Source organism: Bos mutus, chromosome 7 (assembly GCF_027580195.1).
Source record: "Bos mutus isolate GX-2022 chromosome 7, NWIPB_WYAK_1.1, whole genome shotgun sequence".
In the NCBI taxonomy this organism is placed as follows: Eukaryota; Metazoa; Chordata; class Mammalia; order Artiodactyla; family Bovidae; genus Bos; species Bos mutus.
In genome coordinates this window covers 66,511,535-66,532,203 of record NC_091623.1, presented here as the reverse complement: position 1 = coordinate 66,532,203, position 20,669 = coordinate 66,511,535, and the positions used below count along the sequence as shown (strand labels likewise).

General features: G+C 40.9%; 1 protein-coding gene across 2 annotated transcripts in view; it reads left to right on the top strand.

Moving 5' to 3' along the window:
* The window catches only part of MEGF10 (multiple EGF like domains 10), a 179,357-nt gene that overhangs the window by 36,673 nt on the left and 122,015 nt on the right, over window positions 1-20,669 (top strand). For both annotated transcript variants that reach the window (XM_005907538.3, XM_070374059.1), the window contains exons 2-3: window positions 10,398-10,530; window positions 20,427-20,528. In XM_005907538.3, the coding sequence (XP_005907600.1) occupies window positions 10,415-10,530; window positions 20,427-20,528 (218 nt within the window). In that variant the 5' untranslated portion in view covers window positions 10,398-10,414. The remainder of the gene's footprint in view (window positions 1-10,397; window positions 10,531-20,426; window positions 20,529-20,669) is intronic.

The window sequence follows — 20,669 nt, the reverse complement described above, 5'->3', positions numbered from 1 at the left end:
GGAAAAGTGGCAGATGTACCCACTCCAGTGTTCTTGCCTGGAGAATCCCAGGGACGGGGGAGCCTCATGGGCTGCCATCTATGGGGTCGCACAGAGTCAGACATGACTGAAGTGACTCAGCAGCAGCAGTACCTTAAAACACAGGCTTTGTGAGGTCATGCCTCTGGGGACACAGTAAGTTAAACTGCAACTAGAAAATGGTGAGCTCTTGACAGGAGTTTTAATGCAGAGAAAAGATTTCAGAAGCATTGTGGGTGGCTTCTTCCATGGACAACTGATAGTGAAGATGCCAACTAATGGTGGCATTTTTGAGAACTGTTTTGGATGTCAAAATACTTCCTATATTAGCCATATTTGAAATATAGGCATATTGGATATCTATTGCTGCGTAACAAAATACCTCAAAACTTAGTGGCTTAAAACAACAAACATTTATTATCTTGTAGTGTATGTGGGTCAGGAGTTTGAGAGAAGCTTGGTTGGTGGTTCTGGCTCAGGGTCTCATGAGGTTGTGACCAGTATGTCAGCAAGGGCTGCAGTCATCTGAAGGTTGACAGGGGCTGGAGGATCCACTCACATGGCTGTTGGCAGGAGGCCTCAGTTGATGTTTGAGTGTCCTACTAACGTGGTGGCTGGTTTCCTGCAGAGGTGATCCACGAAGCAAGATGGAAACTGCCGTGCCTTTGATGACCTAAGTGTGGAAGTTATACTGTCAGTTTTATAATATCCAGTTGGTTACATAAGTCTGTTCATTGTAAGAAGAGTTTACACAAGACAGAATTCATTGATGGCCATCTGGGAGGCTGGCTAAAACAATAGGGCGTAACTATTACTACTACTAAGTCGTTTCAGTCGTGTCCAACTCTGTGCGACCCCGTAGACAGCAGCCCACCAGGCTCCCCCATCCATGGGATTCTCCAGGCAAGAACACTGGAGTGGGTTGCCATTTCCTTTTCCAATGCATGAAAGTGAAAAGTGAAAGTGAAGTTGCTCAGTCATGTCCGACTCCTAGCAACCCCATGGACTGCAGCCTACCAGGCTCCTCTGTCCATGGGATTTTCCAGGCAAGAGTACTGGAGTGGGGTGCCACACTGCCAAAACATAATTATTGTAAATGGGAAAGAGTGTGTCTTATAAAAGAGATTACAGGGCTTTTGTTGTTGTTGTTTTTGTACAGGCCAAAAAATTAGTACTTTTCATAGGCAATGCCAAAGAATGCTCAAACTACTGCACAATTGCACTCATCTCACATGCTAGTAAAGTAATGCTCAAAATTCTCCAAGCCAGGCTTCAGCAATACATGGACCATGAACTTCCAGATGTTCAAGCTGGTTTTAGAAAAGGCAGAGGAACCAGAGATCAAATTGCCAACATCCCCTGGATCATTGAAAAAGCAAGAGAGTTCCAGAAAAACATCTATTTCTGCTTTATTGACTATGCCAAAGCCTTTGACTGTGTGGATCACAATAAACTATGGAAAATTCTTCAAGAGATGGGAATACCAGACTACCTGACCTGCCTGTTGAGAAACCTATATGCAGGTCAGGAAGCAACAGTTAGAACTGGACGTGGAACAAGAGACTGGTTCCAAATAGGAAAATCAGTATGTCAAGGCTGTATATTGTCACCCTGCTTATTTAACTTCTATGCAGAGTACATCATGAGAAACGCGGGGCTGGATGAAGCACAAGCTGGAATCCAGATTGCCGGGAGAAATACCAATAACCTCAGATATGCAGATGACACCACCCTTATGGCAGAAAGTAAAGAAGAACTAAAGAGCCTCTTGATGAAAGTGAAAGAGGAGAGTGAAAAAGTGGCTTAAAGCTCAACATTCAGAAAACAAAGATCACAGCATCTGGTCCCATCACTTCATGGCAAATAGATGGGGAAACAGTGGAAACAGTGGCTGACTTTATTTTGGGGGGCTCCAAAATCACTGCAGATGGTGACTGCAGCCATGAAATTAAAAGGTGCTTACTCCTTGGAAGGAAAGTTATGACCAACCTAGATAGCATATTCAAAAGCAGAGACATTACTTTGTCAGCAAAGGGCTGTCTAATCAAGGCTATGGTTTTTCCAGTAGTCATGTATGGATGTGAGAGTTGGACTGTGAAGAAGGCTGAGCACCGAAGAATTGATGCTTTTGAACTGTGGTGTTGGAGAAGACTCTTGAGAGTCCCTTGGACTGCAAGGAGATCCAACCAGTCCATCCTAAAGGAGATCAGTCCTGGATGTTAATTGGAAGGACTAATGTTGAAGCTGAAACTCCAATACTTTGGCCACCTGTTGCGAAGAGCTGATTCATTTGAAAAGACTCTGATGCTGGGAAGGATTGAAGGTGGGAGGAGAAGGGGACGACAGAGGATGAGATAGTTGGATGGTATCACCGACTCAATGGACATGGGTTTGGGTGGACTCTGGGAGTTGGTGATGGACAGGGAGACTTGGAGTGGTGCGATTCATGGGGTCACAAAGCGTCCGACACAACTGAGCGACTGAACTGAACTGAACTGATACTGGGAAGAATGGGTAGGAATGTTACTGAAGAATGTTAAATTGTGAGATGTTTAGGAAAATAGATATAATTTTATTTAGTAAATTCTGGAATGAGAAGTAGTATTTGAAGTCTTTTTCTATTAAAGAAGAGATGTATTTTTTTCCCAAAGGGAGATTAAAATAGACCAGACTGAGAAAATATAACTGGGATTCAAAATGGTTTAAACCCAAAATAACTCTCCCTAATATTGACCCTATTTTCTGTTGTTTCTCCCAAATCTGCCAATGCTTTCTTTCATTGGTTTCTCATGTATTTCCTATTCCTTAGACGACCAACCAACCTTGGACAGGCAGTTCCACACTAAACCTGAATGCACCCATTTTCCCTGCAGAAGGCTGATGCCGTTTCCTTGGTTGGATTTTGAACACCTACTCTGTGTTAATGTCTAAAATGCCTCTGTTATCAAATAATGCACCCTGCTCAAAGACTCAAGTGTTTTCCACTGTAGACAGGATAAAATCCATCTAAACTCCTTAGCCTAAAGTTCAAGCCCCTTCATCAAAAAGCTCTCCTTCCTTTCTAGCACTGCTGCTCACAGTTCCTTATAAGACCTTCTTTTGTCCACTCTGAGGCTTGGCTCATACTTTTCTCTCTGCCTTATGGGCCCTCCCCATTGTATTCATTTTTACCCAAAGTCTTCCTTTAATCCTGAAGTAATGCCTAGGGCAGATAGCAGGCAAAGCAGTCACAGCCAGCCCTGTTTATTTTTGTTTATTTATTTATTGTTATTATTATTTTTTACTTTACAATATTGTATTGGTTTTGCCATACATCAACATGCATCTGTGACGGGTGTACACATGTTCCCCATCCTGAACCCCCCTCCCACCTCCCTCCCCATACCATCCCTCTGGGCCATCCTAGTACACCAGCCCCAAGCTTCCTGTATCCTGCATTGAACCTGGACTGGTGACTCGTTTCTTATATGATATTATACATGTTTTAATGCCATTCTCCCAAATCATCCCCCACTCCCTCTCCCACAGAGTCCAAAAGACTGTTCTATATATCTGTGTCTCTTTTGCTGTCTCGTATACAGGGTTGTCATTACCATCTTTCTAAATTCCATATATATGCGTTAGTATACCATATTGGTGTTTTTCTTTCTGGCTTACTTCACTCTGTATAATAGGCTCCAGTTTCATCCACCTCATTAGAACTGATTCAAATGTATTCTTTTTAATGGCTGAGTAATACTCCATTGTGTATATGTACCACCGCTTTCTTATCCATTCATCTGCTGATGGACATCTAGGTTGCTTCCATGTCCTGCCTATTATAAACAGTAGCCAGCCTGTTTAAATCACTGCTGCTGCTGCTAAGTCACTTCAGTCGTGTCCAGCTCTGTGCGACCCCATAGACGGCAGCTCACCAGGCTTCCCGTCCCTGGGATTCTCTAGGCAAGAACGCTGGAGTGGGTTGCCATTTCCTTCTCCAATGCATGAAAGTGAAAAGTGAAAGTGAAGTCGCTTAGTTGTGTCTGACCCTCAGCAACCCCTTGAACTGTAGCCTTCCAGGCTCCTCCATCCATGGGATTTTCCAGGCAAGAGTACTGGAGTGGTGTGCCATTGCCTTCTCCGGTTTAAATCACTACTCTGTTTTAATTGATTTCAGGTAAAGCATTTAATCTCAGCCAATGAAATTACATCTGAGAGGTGTGAGGTGTGAGGGGTGTATTCAGTGATTTCTAGTTCTTTTCCTTTTGAAAACTTCCTTTTAAGTTTGACCTCTTTCATGAGCCTTCATTGCTTACATTGATTTTTTTCCTCTTAAAACTCTTGGCATTTTCTTTCTGCAGTGACTCATCTGGCAAATAATTTTATTTATAATCTTTCTCCCTAGTAGATTTTGAACTATTAAAGCTAGAGACCATGCCTTATAAGACGTAATACTTCATAGTTGCTTGTGCTTAGATCCTCAGTGAGTATTGTATGTAGATTTCCCCCCATATGTTATAGGACACGGATTTATAGGGATGTTGTAGGATACTTTCCAGAGTTGATGATAAGCAGTGACCATGGCCTCCCCTAAACTCCCCCTGAATGCCACTTAATTACACCTGTGGGGTTGGATGCTTAAGTAGGTAAGGTTATACCTCTGTGTTCCCCTAGCAGCTCTTTCAGTCTTAATCCTTAATCATGGCTGTTGCTTGAGATGGTCTGTTGTGGCCCCCTCATTGCGTGTGGTGTGAGCCCCCTCAGGTAATTCAGTGGCTGGCATCTTCAGGGGTTTGCCCAGTTTTTGCTTGATGTAAAGTGCTCAGTGAATGCCAGAATACCCAGTTCATGCTAATGTATAGGGGTTTTTATTTATTTATCTGTTTTTTGGTTGATTATGAAACCTTTTTAAGTTTATAAAATAGGACTTGAGGATGTTTTTCTTTTATTAAATGTTAATAGCCACACTCATTTACCTTTTGTTTTTGGAAGCGTCCAAGGAACACTGGGTGGCTGCCATTGCAACGTGATTTAGTTTGACTTAGAAGCATATCTTGGGTGTGGTATTTGATGTTAGCAACATGACGTGAGGATGCCCAGACAAAAATGGATAGCATTGTACTGCCTCCAGTGAATAGTTACGCTTGAGTAAAGTAAAATGTTGTTAAAATAACTAGCTTTGGATGGTGAAAATAGAAATCAGGACAGTGCCTCAAGGATTCCTTTGATCAGTGAAGTAGTATTTCCATGGAAGTTTTCATCTGAGGTTATTCTTGGGGCAACCGGGCAAGCATTACTCTTTTGACATCTTAAATACCCTGAAGCTGGACCTCTGATATGCTATTCACAGGCTCAGAGCTCCAGGAAGAACACAGCTCATCTGTGCAGCCTTTCTGTGTGGTTCAAGGTAAAGTTAATACATCCTTTATAGATAACATGAGGGCTTCCCTGGTAGCTCAGATGGTAAACAATCTGCCTGTAATGTGGGAGACCCAGATTCAATCCCTGCATTGGGAAGATCCCCTGGAGAAGGAAATAGCTAACCACACCAATATTCTTGCCTGGAGAATTTCATGGACAGAGGAGCCTGGTGGGCTACAGTCCATGGGGTTTCACAGAGTTGGACACAACTGAGCAGCTAACACTTTTAACACTTGTAGATAACATGATACGGTGATCAGTGGACTAGGTGGCTCTTTGGTACCCTGGGGGAGGGGTGTGAAATTATGAGAATGTGGCTGTTTGTAATAAATCACTTCATCTAGAGAACTACAAGAGCATTTTAGAGTCACTCAGTTCAGCTCAGTCGTGTCCGACTCTTTGCAACACCATGAACTGCAGCACGCCAGGCCTCCCTGTCCATCACCAACTCCCGGAGTTCACTTAGACTCACATCCATCAAGTCAGTGATGCCATCCAGCCATCTCAGCCTCTGTCGTCTTCTTCTCCTCCTGCCCCTAATCCGTCCCAGCATCAGAGTCTTTTCCAATGAGTCAACTCTTCGCATGAGGTGGCCAAAGTACTGGAGTTTCAGCTTTGGCATCATTCCTTCCAAAGGACACCCAGGACTGGTCTCCTTCAGAATGGACTGGTTGGATCTTCTTGCAGTAGTGAGCTTGAAAAAACACTGGGTGAGGGCCCCCACATTATTTCTATGTGTGCACTTAATGTTTCTCGCAAGGAGATAGATTTTCAAGCCAGAAAGAATTGTTTGGAATCATTTATCCTTCTGTTGTTGCTAAAATAAATTAGCAAGTCAACGCCCCGTTATTTATTTCTCCCTAACACACCGATAGAGAAACTGCTCCCTGTCATCACAACGCAGACTCATCCATTGTGATGATTTTATTCAACCTGATTGTTTACTGCGGTTTTTGTATCAGAATGGGCAAAGCCTGCCTTCAGAGTAGGTGGTAAGAGTTAACTCTGCCTGCTGTGTTTCCTCTTTCTAACAGGAGCACTTAGCAATGCTAATCAGTTGTACTGATTTTCTGTTTTGATTTTTCCATCATAATTAAGTGAATGATATGGAATGCAATCAAGTTTGACACTAGGGGGTTCATGCAAATGACTATTTTTTTATGTTTAAAATTTTGTTAAACGTAACCACAAGGAACGTTATTTGAAGGCAAAGCCTGGGTAGGTAGGGGTAGTTTAACACCCAATTTAGAGTTTTGAATATTTTTAAAATGTTTGTTCCAAGAAAACATATCTGTGTTGCCTTTTTTTTTTTCAACTGAACTAATGCAATTTTTAAAGGATTGTATTTTGTTTTCATGCACACCCTAAAGTGGAAAGATTATAGTCTCAGACAAGATGATACAGTTTAAAAGAGAAATGAAGAAAAACGTTCATGGAACTTTCTTCCTTCAGGGTAGACACAAAGACAGAAAGGTACACACATTTACTCCTCAAAGCCTATGAAAGAAAACAAATCAAATAGGGAGAGAGTATATGAGATGCCCTATCCACCTGTTTTGATCGCCTATCAGTGACAAGACAAACAAAAGGAAGGACCGCCCATGTTTCTGAATACAGGGAAATGTTGCATTTCCACACTCCTTTATAGCTCATTGGCACATTTGTGAAATGTCTTCTCCCTCTACCATGTATAATATTTGAATTGTTTGCTCAAGTGATTTTAATCACTTTGTGTGAATTTGCACCTTCCCTTCTTGATCTAGCAATTTTTTTGCTTGGAACGTTATATACTTTAATGTAGATTGTTCTAAAACTCAGTTAATTTTCTCATTTTGATTTGGAAAATCCTTCAGGAATAAGGCTGAGCTATATATATTCACTTTTGTTATAAATGTACTGATATTTTCCCTTCCATGAACACCACCAGCAACTTTGCAATGCAGTTTGATTTTTCTCTGTGCTGAATTTCAGAAGCACTAAGGAGATGACCAAATTCTGCTTTTTCTTTTTTTTCTCTGACATCCCTGTAGAAAGGTTAAAGCCTTCACAGGGCAGTGCATCAAGTGCAAAGCAAAAAGAGATACCAAATTAACGCTAACATTTTTTGCATTCAAAGAGAACAGACTCTTCCCTTTTCTTGGCAGTTTGGTTCATTGCTTCCAGCAGTTTCCAACTTTGTACAGACTAAACATTTCTAATTGGGAAATGGATGGGTTGAGGCTGAGATGGTGACTCAGGATATAAACTTTCCAATTTGGGATAATTGTTTGTGAGTGGATGGCAGATTACTGCTGACTGGCTCTTGTTTTGTCTCTGAGAAAAGGATGAAAGTTAAGGTGCATACTTCATACTTCGTTGAAACAGAATATTTACCTGGTATAGATAAGGCAATGAGACAGAGATATTTGCCATGCTTGTTTGTTACAACCAAATCTAGTATATGAAAGGATTACTTTTTTGATGGATGAAGAAAACATTAACAATATATGATGTGTCTTCAGCTGTGAAATGGGGATGGTAAAAATGCCTACTTAAGTTACTACATGGATTAAATAGATAATTCACATGAAAGGTTCAGTACTGTGCCTAGCACACAGTAACCGGTCAGGAAATGTTAGCTCTTGTTGTTTATCATCACCATCATTATTACTTTTTATTTATTCCTGTTAAGCAGAATAGCTTCTGTAATTATATAACATTAAGCTTCAGATTTTACAACTTTATGATGATTAGCCTGTGAGAAACATCTGTGATTTGAATTAATTTATAAGCCATATTTTGGCTAGTCATTTATGCTTTGTATGTTGGAATTACTTCGTGATGATTAGAATGCCCTTTTAAAGATTTTACTGCTTCTCATAGTGGCTTACACTATATTTTAATTATCCTGTGAATTCATGACATTTATCCATATTCCAAATCAAACATTTTCTTTCATTTTAGCCTTTGTGGATCAGAGATAGATAACCTGTCATAACTGGAGAAGGAAATGGCAACCCACTCCAGTATTCTTGCCTGGGAAATCCCATAGACAGAGGTGCCTGGTGGGCTACAGTACTAATACGCTATATATACTTGTGCTTATAAACAGTTTTGATTTTAAAGAATTTAATGTTTCTTCATTGTTCTGTTTTCTTGAATTTGAAGGATAAACTGTTACCTAAGGTTCAGTGTTTGCCTGTATGGTTGTTTATTACTTATTTAAGATAAACTGGCCTTTTAAAACCCCAAGATTATCACTCAATAAATATTGTCCCCAGATACTAAAACCTGGTAACCTCATGGTGTGGAAAGTTAGTCTAACTTTTCAGAATGCCAGCTCTCACCCAGAAAGTTACTGCTGGGCCCCATAATCTGGTCCATTTTTACTAGTTTCACTCATTTACCAACAAGAAGGCTAATGCTTGCTTGCTTTTTAATTTGCAAATGGATCACCTTTTTGGAGGGTGTTGCGTGGCATGTGGGATCTTACTTCCCTGACTAGGAATCAACCCTCCCCTCTCCCCCTGCACTGCCCACCCCTTGCATTGGAAGCGCCGATTCTTAACCACTGAACTGCCAGGGAGGTCCTGGATCAGCTATTTCTAATACCGTGTCTATTTTTATAATTATTATATGAAGCCATTTTATATAGTGAGACAAACTTTTCCTCCTCATTAAGTGCCAAGTTTCCCCCACCATGGCCCTGCCCTGCCTCTCAGGAAGAGAGCTCCTGTGCTTCCATCTCCATGAGTGGCTCACCCGCCACTCAAGGGGCTGTAATAGGCGTCCCTCCTTGCTCTGACTCCCACATTCAGTCACCAAATCCTGTCCATTTCACCTCCTGAAAAACTCCCAGATTCCCTCAGTTCCCTGCAACCCCAGTGTTACTTCCGTATTTCACCCTCAGTTGCCTCTCACCTGACCTCCCTCTAATAGTCTGCACCTGCAGTTCATGCTTCCCCTGCAGCCAGTAAGATTTCTAATGTCACCCTGCACCCTTCCCTAGCTCTCTGTAATCCTTGGATGAGGTTCACATCCTTTGCCATGTCTTATAAAATCCATGGTGATGTGCCCCCCACCGCGTATCTTTCTCCAGCTGAGCTAATTTGAGCTCATTAAGTGTGCCTGATCTTCCCTCACCTCTGTCCCCTCTGCCTTGAACATTCTCCTTCCTCTTCTATCTCCTTTGTGGGCCCAACTCTTTTGTAGATGTTTTGCTATTTGTCTTTCCTCTTTTGGTCTTTCCTCCTCTCAACAATAATACCAGGTTCATTTTTTTCTAATACTGACCTCCAAACAGCTTTACACTCTTTATCTGTACACCTATGTAGAAACCTCTATAAAACAACTGGTTTAGTTTCTGTTCAGCAGATGGTGGGACAGAAGCACTAAATATAAGAAATGTGTGTCACGATTACTAAATTATAAAGATCGTAGTGGGCAGGAACAAGAACTAGATCTGTGTTTTAAGTGCCGTGTTTGCACGGTGCCTAGGATAGAGTGGCCATTCAGTGAACATCGAATGAATTACTGAATGACCCTCAGTTTAAGCCTGAGGTGCCTCTCTCTTGAGTCAATGGACCTTCTGTTCCATTATTTATCCTCTAGGACAAAGGAGGCCAGATTCCTCTGTGTGCCCTCTCCTTCCAGAAGGGAAATATGCCTGCTGAGAGAATCTGGAAGCCTGTGTTGCCTTGAGTTGTTCTGGTAGATTCCTTTAATGTCGGTTGGCATGGATGAGAAGGTCTTTTGTTATAGTGGCAATTAATGATGATTTGCACTTTTTAGTAATTTACAAAATAGTGGCCATCCTAACAACATAAGAAATATCTCTCTCTCCTGGACCATGAAAGCTGGTGACCCATCTATTTAAATCTAAGACTCATTATTCATGTTTCAGCCCTAGTGACAATTGGCACTTTATAGTTACCGTACTGAAAAGAATTCTTTGGGGGTCATTTTAATGCATTTTTAATTTGAATTTCTTTTTCTCGTAGGTTGTTCTTCAGGAACAATGGTTATTTCCTCGAACTCATGCCCGGGCTTTATCTGTTTATTGTTATGCCACTGGATCAGGATGGCATCATCTCTGAACCTTGAAGATCCCAATGTGTGCAGCCACTGGGAAAGGTAATAGTTTTGAGAAATAATATTTCTCAATAGTCTGAGAAATAATTTCTGATAGATTCCTTTGTATGCTATCAATATCAGTACAACATATAAAATTAGAATCTGAGAAGAGATTATAAAATTGATTTCATGTAAAAATCTTTCATTATATGTAATAAATTAGATGGTATAATTCACCTTGGTCTTAGAGAGTATGCTATGCTATGCTATGCTAAGTCACTTCAGTCATGTCTGACTCTGTGCGACCCCATAGACGGCAGCCCACCAGGCTCCCCCGTCCCTGGGATTCTCCAGGCAAGAACACTGGGGTGGGTTGCCATTTCCTTCTCCAGTGCATGAAAGTGAAAAGTGAAAGTGAAGTCGCTCAGTCATGTCCGACTCTTAGTGACCCCATGGATTGCAGCCTAACAGGCTCCTCCGTCCATGGGATTTTCCAGGCAAGAGTACTGGAGTGGGGTGCCATTGCCTTCTCTGTTAGAGAGTATATGTTATGTATATTAAGCTTGAGATATTAATTCTAACAGAGGTGTATTTGTAAAATAGGGGAAAACATTATAGATTCATAGATCAATTAAAATGATCTCCTTGAGGTCTTACCTCTGCTCTGTATCTATTTGCAATGATTTGGTGGAGCTGAACTTATGGACATATGGATTATGGTGGAGTTCCTACTTACGCATGGGAATCAATGAGAGAGCAGTGAAGATGGTGTGGAATAATGTCCTAGAGCGTTGAAATGGATGGCATAAAAAGTTGTGTGGTAGGTGACCTGAAAGGAAAAACTTGATTTCTGGAGTAACTGGCTAGGCTGCATGGAAGTGGTGTCACCTGAGATGTCCTTGAAGACTTGAATAAGACCAGTGGATGACAGTGATTGGCAGGCGTTCTAGGATGGAAGGTAGTTTGAAACCAGTGCCATGCAGACCACTAAGGACTGTACCCAGTAAGTCTATTGTTGATACAATACAGGAGGAGGGCAAGATTGCCTACATTATATGAAAGCAAATGATGTAGTCTCCAGATCTGGGTAAACTTACAGTCCTTTTTGGAATACAGAAACAGCACAAACTATCTAGTGATACTGAAGCGCAGTCAAATGCAGTTCACTCTGTTACTTATCTTCCTAAAAAAAGTGTGGACATGTTTCTTTATCCAAAACGAACATTGCATTTGCAGATTTTTCAAACAAATAGAAGGTGTCAAGTACTAGAGAGTAGTATGTAGTTGTAATAGCTGTAAATGCAGTGACATTAAACTCTTAGCCTCTTTTTCCTGTCACCCTCTGTACCAAGAAGAGTACAGCACAGAGCATACATCCCAGTCACTGTGTCACCCACTGGAAGGATGCTCAAAGCTCAGAATTTTTCCAGCATGGCAGCTGAATTATTCTAGGGCACACTGATTCCTCATTCACAGTGTTAGTTTTCAGTGAGGGCTCACCCCCATCTCTGCTGGCAGTATTATGGCAGGGTAACAAAACGTATTCTCCTGATTGATCAATAGAGTCTTCTATCATTATGAAACTTTAAGTGGAAATATGTATATGTAATAAAGTTATATATATTTGATATTAACTATATTATACAGAATTTAAGGGGAGGGAATGCCTATTATCTTTATAATTTTCATAGACCTTCCCATAAAACATTTCACCTGCAAAGTACATAATAAGTAGGGTTATAATAATAAAAATGAATTGATGAATACATGAATAAGAACATATCAAATTTAGAAAAGGGAGAGTCCATTGGTAGTTGAGCTTCTTGGAGGATGATAGTTTTGAAATGGGAGAAAAAAATCAAATTTGTTAGGTACTGTGAAATAAAAATCAAGAGATCTTGGTAATACATTAACTATGGATGTGAAAGAGGCAGAAAAGGCTGAGATTTAGAACCTGCTGTGTGGAAGAGTGGGCGTGTCATTGGACACTGTTGTTGAGTTGCTAAGTCGTGTTTGACTCTTCGTGACCCCATGACTGCAGCACACCAGGTTTCCCTGTCCTTCACTATCTCCTGGAGTTTGCTCAAACTCATGTCTCCTGGGTCGGTGATCACATATGGAAAGATAAAAGGAAGAGAGTTGATGTGACAGGGAAGAGATTCATGTGGTTTTGTCACATTGTGTTGATAAGATCAATTTGAAATACGGGCCTAGATGAATGTTTAACTTTTCATTTAAATAAAACATGAAAAATACACTTCCTCTGGTTTGTTTTTACATTGCCCTATCTTATAATTGTCATGGACAAAAAGGCCTTATTAAATATAAGAAAGGGTACTGGCTTAGAATAACCCTTTTTTTTTCCCATTGAAGGAGTCCAGTGATCTTGCATGAGTCTTGCATGAGTCTCTTTTTTTAACAAATGAATTTATTTATTTTTGGCTGTTCTGGGTCTTTGTTGCTGCCTGTGGGCTTTCTGTAGTTGTGGTGAGCCGGGGAGACTCTAAACCTAACATAATTTCACTGTTGTACAAGTGATTGGAGTAACTGAGAAAATACTAATGGGGAAGGAAATTCAATGTGAAACAGTAGGAAAATGATGGAGATTTTTCTCCTGCCTATATTTTTGCTATGTACTACCAAAAAGAAAAAGTTGACAGCTACAATCTTCTCATTGATAAGTTTTCTGTTACACGGCTAGATAACGATTCTTTGAAGAAAGGTTAAAGAAAAGTAGGATTTGTTTTATAAGATAAAGGTGCAGGTGACAGATTCTCCTATATTTTCAAAAACTGAAATGAACTTGGACTGTATAGTCCATGGAATTCTCCAGGCCAGAATACTGGAGTGGGTAGCCTTTCCCTTCTCCAGAGGCTCTTCCCAACTTGGAGATTGAACCCAGGTCTCCCGCATTGCAGGTGGATTCTTTACCAGCTGAGTCACAAGGAAAGCCCAAGAATACTAGAGTGGGTAGCCTATCCCTCTCCAGAGGATCTTCCCGGTACAGGAACCGAAGCGGGGTCTCCTGCATTGCGGGCGGATTCTTTATCAACCGAGATGTCAGGGAAGCCCAAAGTAAAATTAAGGAGAATCAAATCATTTATAATACATAAGAGATACTTGTCATTAGAGAAATTCTGAACAGCATCCCTTTGGAAAATGAATAACTCCATGAATCATCTGTCCCTTCTCCCCATCTCCTTTCCCTGTTGTGTGAGTTTAAGTATTTCCACCTATGAGGGTTTCTTCTAAAGAAGACACAAATGAAGATTAAACCATTCTCTGCCCAATCCCTTGGGGGTGGGACACAGGAGTGGTAATAATTGAAGCTGCATTCCTGAAGTGAGCAGAGATAAGAAATGATTAATTATTACCATATTTGATTAAAGTAACAGGATAATTTCGGCAGATAAAATGTAATTAACCACTTTGGAATGAGTCCAAGTGATGATGGCTTCCCCTACCCTGTTCTTTGACCTTAAATTAAATCTTGCTGGGGTTCCTCCCCAAATAATACTTAATAGGTTAAAATCATGGTGATGATATGTTTTCAGTGTGTTTGAGAAGATGAAACAAACAAGCAGGAAATAAAAGGTTTTGCATCTTGAGCCTGAAAATAGTGTAGAGTTGGGACCTGCAGTTTTTATACCACAGTTTCACTGCTTGCTTTAGAAGCTTTTGATGTTCTATAATATCTGAGAGGCAGCAGAGGTACAGGATGGTGTCTGGGGTCTTGGTGTTAAAGTGCTGGCTCTAGACTGACCACTAGTACTAGGAGCTCAGTGTGGCTTATTTGTGATCAAAATGGGGTTGGACTAGAACAGGGGTCCCCAAACTCCAGGATCTAAAGCCTGATGATCTGAGGTGGAGCTGATGTAATAATAATAGAAATAAAGTGCACAATTAATGTAATGCTCTTGAATCATCCCCTAACCTTCCCCCCTCCCCGCCCCCATCCCAGTCTGTGGAAGAATTGTCTTCCACGAAACTGGTCCCTAGTACCAGAAAGGTTGGGGACCTCTGGACTAGACAATCAAGAAGATCCCTTCCCATTCTGTGACTTTAAGAGCAGCTGCAGATGAACATGGCTGTGTGGACTGTTAGCCGGGGTACTAACTGAGTTCAAACACCAACCCAGGTATTATCCAAAGAAGTAGTGCTAAGGAGCAGGGGATGCCCTCCAGTTCTCAGAGACATTTGCCTTCAAGGTGTGAGCACACAGCTTCCAGAAAGTGGTCCCTTGGAAAAGGACAACTTGATTGTCTAATGATAAGTGGGTACTGAGCAAATCAGGTGTAGTCACAAGTATTTGGCAGTCATAATTTGAAGACTATTTACTAACAGGGAAAAATGCTTATGACATACCCTTAAATTCAAAAAGTAGACTTAAAATTATGTGGCTAGCATGAGTATGAAAATATAAAAGCGAAAAAAGCTAAACTAAAGCTAAAAGCTAAAACCCCCTAGGGATGGTAAGAGAAGTGCAGGAAAATGCTATGGGTAATTAGGTAAGAGTTATTCAATTTTCTCCCTTTCTTCTTAAAGATTTGTTTTCCAGATTTTCTGGTGTGATTATAATATCATAAAAAATGAGAAATAAAAAGCAGAGATTGTTTCGAAAAGAAAAAGAATGTATGAAAAAGAACAGAAAGGAAATTTGAGGTGAAGAGGCTCAGAATCATTCTCCTTTAAATTTGAGTGGAAACCTCAGTATCTGATCAATGTGAAAAGTAATTTATATTTAGCCTGTTATTCATTAAGTTTGAGACTATGAATAATTCTAATGAAAAGTGTCAAGACTGAAGAGAAATACTCAACCATGGTAAATTTTATGGTTTGATTTCCCCCAAAATGTATATATTTCTCTGTTAAAGTAAAAGCAGGTTATTTTAGCTTTTACAGGCTGGCCTCTTTTAAGAGCCCTTTGAGAATTACATAGAATTTATTTAATAAATGTTTGTTGAATTGGAACCCTTAATGGTTTAATTACCCTTTTATAGAGAAGAGCTTTTTTGTATCCTAAAAGCAGAGAAACATCCTGCAAATGTAAGCTATTAATGAGCAGTAAATGTCCAGAAGAGGAAATTCGTATGCTTTAACATTTTTTCTTATTGAGGAAACTTTCCAGGCTGCAAGAAATTAGTGAAAACACTTTTCACATTTGCTTATGGAGTCAGCTCCTCCATCATATGCAATGGCGAGTGTTTGGGCAAGGTCCCTTAGTTGATTATTGCTTTTGCACTCCAAGGCATTTGGATCTTAACACTATAACATAGCATGTGAAATTATGGGAATACTGCATCAGATCTAGTTTTAACAAACTAATTTAGTTCAGTTCAGTTCAGTTGCTCAGTCATGTCCGACTCTTTGCGACCCCATGAACTGCAGCATGCCAGGCCTCCCTATCCATCACCAACTCCCGGAGTCCACCCAAACCCATGTCCATCAAGTCGGTGATGCCATCTAACCATCTCATCTCCTGTCATCCCCTTCTTCTCTTGCCCTCAATCTTTCCCAGCATCAGGGTCTTTTCCAATGAGTCAGCTCTCCTCATCAGGTGGCCAAAGTATTGGAGTTTCAGCTTCAATATCAGTCCTTCCAATGAATACCCAGGACTGATATCCTTTAGGATGACTAAGAGAAGCAGAAGATATTAAGAAGAGGTGGCAAGAATACACAAAAGAACTATACAAAAAAGATCTTCACGACCCAGATAATCATGATGGTGTGATCACTCACCTAGAGCCAGACATCCTGGAACGTGAAGTCAAGTGGGCCTTAGGAAGCATCACTACAAACAAAGCTAGTGGAGGTGATGGAATTCCAGTTGAGTTATTTCAAATCCTGAAGGATGATGCTGTGAAAATGCTGCACTCAGTATGCCAGCAAGTTTGGAAAACTCAGCAGTGGCCACAGGACTGGAAAAGGTCCGTTTTTATTCCAATCCCAAAGAAAGGCAATGCCAAAGAATGCTCAAACCACCGCACAATTGCACTCATCTCACACGCTAGTAAAGTGATGCTCAAAATTCTCCAAGCCAGGTTTCAGCAATACATGAACCATGAAATTCCAGATGTTCTAGCTGGTTTTAGAAAAGGCAGAGGAACCAGAGATCAAATTGCCAACATCCGCTGGATCATCAGAAAAGCAAGAGAGTTCCAGAAAAACATCTATTTTTGCCTTATTGACTATGCCGAAGCCTTTGACTGTGTGGATCACAATAAACTGTGGAAAACTCTGAAAGAGATAGGAATACCAGACCACCTGACCTGCCTCTTGAGAAACCTGTATGCAGGTCAGGAAGCAATAGTTAGAACAGGCCATGGAACAACAGACTGGTTCCAAATAGGAAAAGGAGTACATCAAGGCTGTATATTGTCACCCTGCTTGTTTAACTTATATGCAGAGTACATCATGAGAAACGCTGGGCTGGATGAAGCACAAGCTGGAATCAAGATTGCTGGTAGAAATATCAATAACCTCAGATATGCAGATGACACCACCCTTATGGCAGAAAGTGAAGAGGAACTAAAAAGCCTCTTGATGAAAGTGAAAGAGGAGAGTGAAAAAGTTGGCTTAAAGCTCAACATTCAGAAAACGAAGATCATGGCATCCGGTCCCATCACTTCATGGGAAATAGATGGGGAAACAGTGGAAACAGTGTCAGACTTTAGGGCTGCAAAATCACTGCAGATGGTGACTGCAGCCATGAAATTAAAAGACGCTTACTTCTTGGAAGGAAAGTTATGACCAACCTAGATAGCATATTCAAAAGCAGAGATACTACTTTGCCAACAAAGGTCCGTCTAGTCGAGGCTATGGTTTTTCCAGTGGTTATGTATGGATGTGAGAGTTGGACTTTGAAGAAGGCTGAGAGCCAAAGAATTGATGCTTTTGAACTGTGGTGTTGGAGAAGACTCTTGAGAGTCCCTTGGACTACAAGGAGATCCAACCAGTCCATCCTAAAGGAGATCAGTCCTGGGTGTTCATTGGAAGGACTGATGCTAAAACTGAAACTCTAATACTTTGGTCACCTCATGGAAGAGTTGACTCATTGGAAAAGACCCTGATGCTGGGAAGGATTGGGGGCAGCAGGAGAAGGGGATGACAAAAGATGAGATGGCTGGATGGCATCACTGACTAGAAGGACGTGAGTCTGAGTGAACTCCGGGAGTTGGTGATGGACAGGGAGGCCTGGCGTGCTGCAATTCATAGTGTTGCAAAGAGTTGGACATGACTGAGCGACTGAACTGAACTGAATGTGAGACTGCCTAGATGGTAGGTCCACACACAAGAGGACATTCTCTCTGCTAGAAATGAAATGGAGAAATAGCGCTCAGGTCTCAAGATTCATTTATTTGCAAGCTGTTGGTTTGTTGTTCAGTCACTCAGTTGTGTCCGACTCTTTGCCATCCCAAGGACTATGGCACACCAGGCTTCCCTGTCCTTCACCATCTCCTGGAGCTTGCTCAGACTCATCTCCATTGAGTCATTGATGCCATCCAACCACCTCATCCTCTATAATCCCCTTCTCCTCCTGCCTTTTATCTTTCACAGCATCAGGGTCTTTTCCAATGAGTTGGTTCTTCGTATCAGATGGCCAAAGTACTGCAGCTTCAGCTTTAGCATCAGTCCTTCCAGTGAATATTCAGGGTTGATTTCCTTTAGGATGGACTTATTTGATCTCCTTGTCATCCAAGGGACTCTGGATTGGGGGGGAAAAGAACTGGTGAAGAAAGGCTTAGAATTTGCATCAACATGAGCTTCAGGATGCTTCCCAGGTGGCTCAGTGGTAAAGAATCTGCCCGCCAATGCAGGAGACACAGGTTTGATCCCTGGGTTGGGAAGATCCCCTGGAAAAGGAAATGGCAACCTACTCCAGTATTGTTGCCTGGGAAATCCCACAGAAATCCCACAGAGCCTGGTGGGTTACAGTCCATGGAGGCACAAAGAGTCAGACATGACTTAGTGACTAAAGCACAACAACCACAACAAACCTCAGGACACTGCTGGGGGTCTGAAGGAAATCTGAATAGCTTGATGTGATATTTCATTCCACGACAATTTATATTTTAACAGAGACCTATTGGTTTACCCAAAAGGAGTTATATCAGAGATGTAGGTGATTGCATACTTGATGCTCGTCTGAACCTGTTCTTGTGGATGTCATCTGCTGGAGTAGAAGGAAGTAGTTATGTGAAATATATGTTAGAAATGCAGAAGTCAGTGGGAAGGGATCTTCAAGAACATCTCTTAGCCCATTGTTTTACGATGTGATAAATCGAGGGAAGTGAGATTCTCCCCTGAAGGTCAGCCAAATTCTCAGTATCAGATCAGGATGCTAATAATCTTGCCTTCTTCTAATCCAGTGGTCTTTTCACAAGGACCTACTACATTTGCCTCAGACCTGTGGAGGATCCCTAAATTTACCTAGAAATCAAGTTGCAATGTCCCAAATACACAGAGTTCAAACAGTATGATGAGTTCATGGATGTCTCATGATGACTGAGAGAGACCACTTGGAGAAAGAAATAGTACTGTGTGTGAGGCCAGTACAGCTTAGCTTTCAAATCAAGAGTCTCTTTTCTTTATCTAACCTGAATTCATTCATGTAGAAATTTTAACCCCATTCCTTCCATACTTTCTGCAGTTCATAGCTCTTCTTAATGAACTTGGCCTATTGATCTGCACCAAGCGAGTCCATGATTGTGGCTTTTGTTGTTATTGTTGTTAGCATGAATTAAAGATTTTAGTGGAAATCTTTATGAGACTGCTAACAAATAGAAAACAGATTGTTTTGGAAAGGGAATTCTCCAGATTTTCCTGTGGGCAAGAAATTTAAGCTCTTGGGCATGCAATAGACTGCTTTGAAATAAAGTAAGGAATTGAACAAGGAATATTCTTTATATTTTTTGGATCTTTTCAGCCACATTCTTAGACCCATCGGATTGCATGTTTTTACTCTTACAAGAATCTATTAATGAAAATATATTGGAAAACAGACTGTTTAAGTAGCGTCTGGTTGTTAGTATGATTATGTCAGGCTAACTGTCTCAGCAGTATGTTTAGAATCAGGTTTAAAGGCTTCTTTGTAGCTTCTATGTAGAGGCTGCATGTATTCTTCCATTACCTGAAGATAGGGCAGGTGCAAGAAAAAAATCATTCGAAGTTCCAGAGAAATATACTTTCCAAAATCAGTATTTTTCCAAAATCAGTAGCAAAATGTACTCAGATTTTCTGATTACACTTATTTAATTTTTGAATGGAAAATCGCTCAGTCATGTCTGACTCTTTGTGATCCCATGGACTGTAGTCCATGGAATTCTCCAGGCCAGAATACTGGAGTGGGTAGCCTATCTGTTCTCCACGGGATCTTCTTGACCCAGGTCTCCCGCATTGCAGGCAGATTCTTTACCAGCTCAGCTAGGGGTATTATTTATTGAGGCCTATGATGAAAACTTTTTTTGAAAGGTTTTGATATCCCTGGACTACAGCGTGTGGGATGGAACTGAAAATTACAGGAAAATATGTGGTGATTTTTAAAAAATATTTATTTGGCTGCCTTGGCTCTTAGTTGCAGTACATGGGATCTAGTTCTCCGACTAGCGATTGAACCCAGGCGCCCTGCATTGGGATCATGGAGTCTTGGTCACTGGATCACCAGGGAAGTCCCTGTAATCGTATGCTTTTAAATTTAGTGATATCGGAGTTTTGGGTGAATAGTAAATGAGAAATTTTTTGAAATTTATAGCATAAACTCTTGTGTTTTAAATATTTTAATGTCGGAACTTTTAGGGTTCAAGTTCACATAGAAACCCGTCAAAACATGGAGATTCTGTTAAAAGTCAGTGTGGAGTTGGAAGTACAGATAATTTAGCCAGTGACTGTTTTTTGGCACAGAGTCTATCATTAATGTAAGAGAAATACTGACTGCTTCTCTTTTCTCTTCTTTTCAGCTACTCTGTGACTGTGCAAGAGTCATATCCACATCCCTTTGATCAAATTTACTACACTAGCTGCACCGACATTCTGAACTGGTTTAAATGCACGCGGCACAGGTAATGGACACTCAGAAGTGTTTATTTATTTGGCATAGTGGAATGGAGTCTGACACAGTCAGAGATATTAAACACTTGAGAAAGTGGGCCCATTCATAGAGTGAATAGCTGCTGAGTGTGGGTGGTTGTTGTAGCCATGTT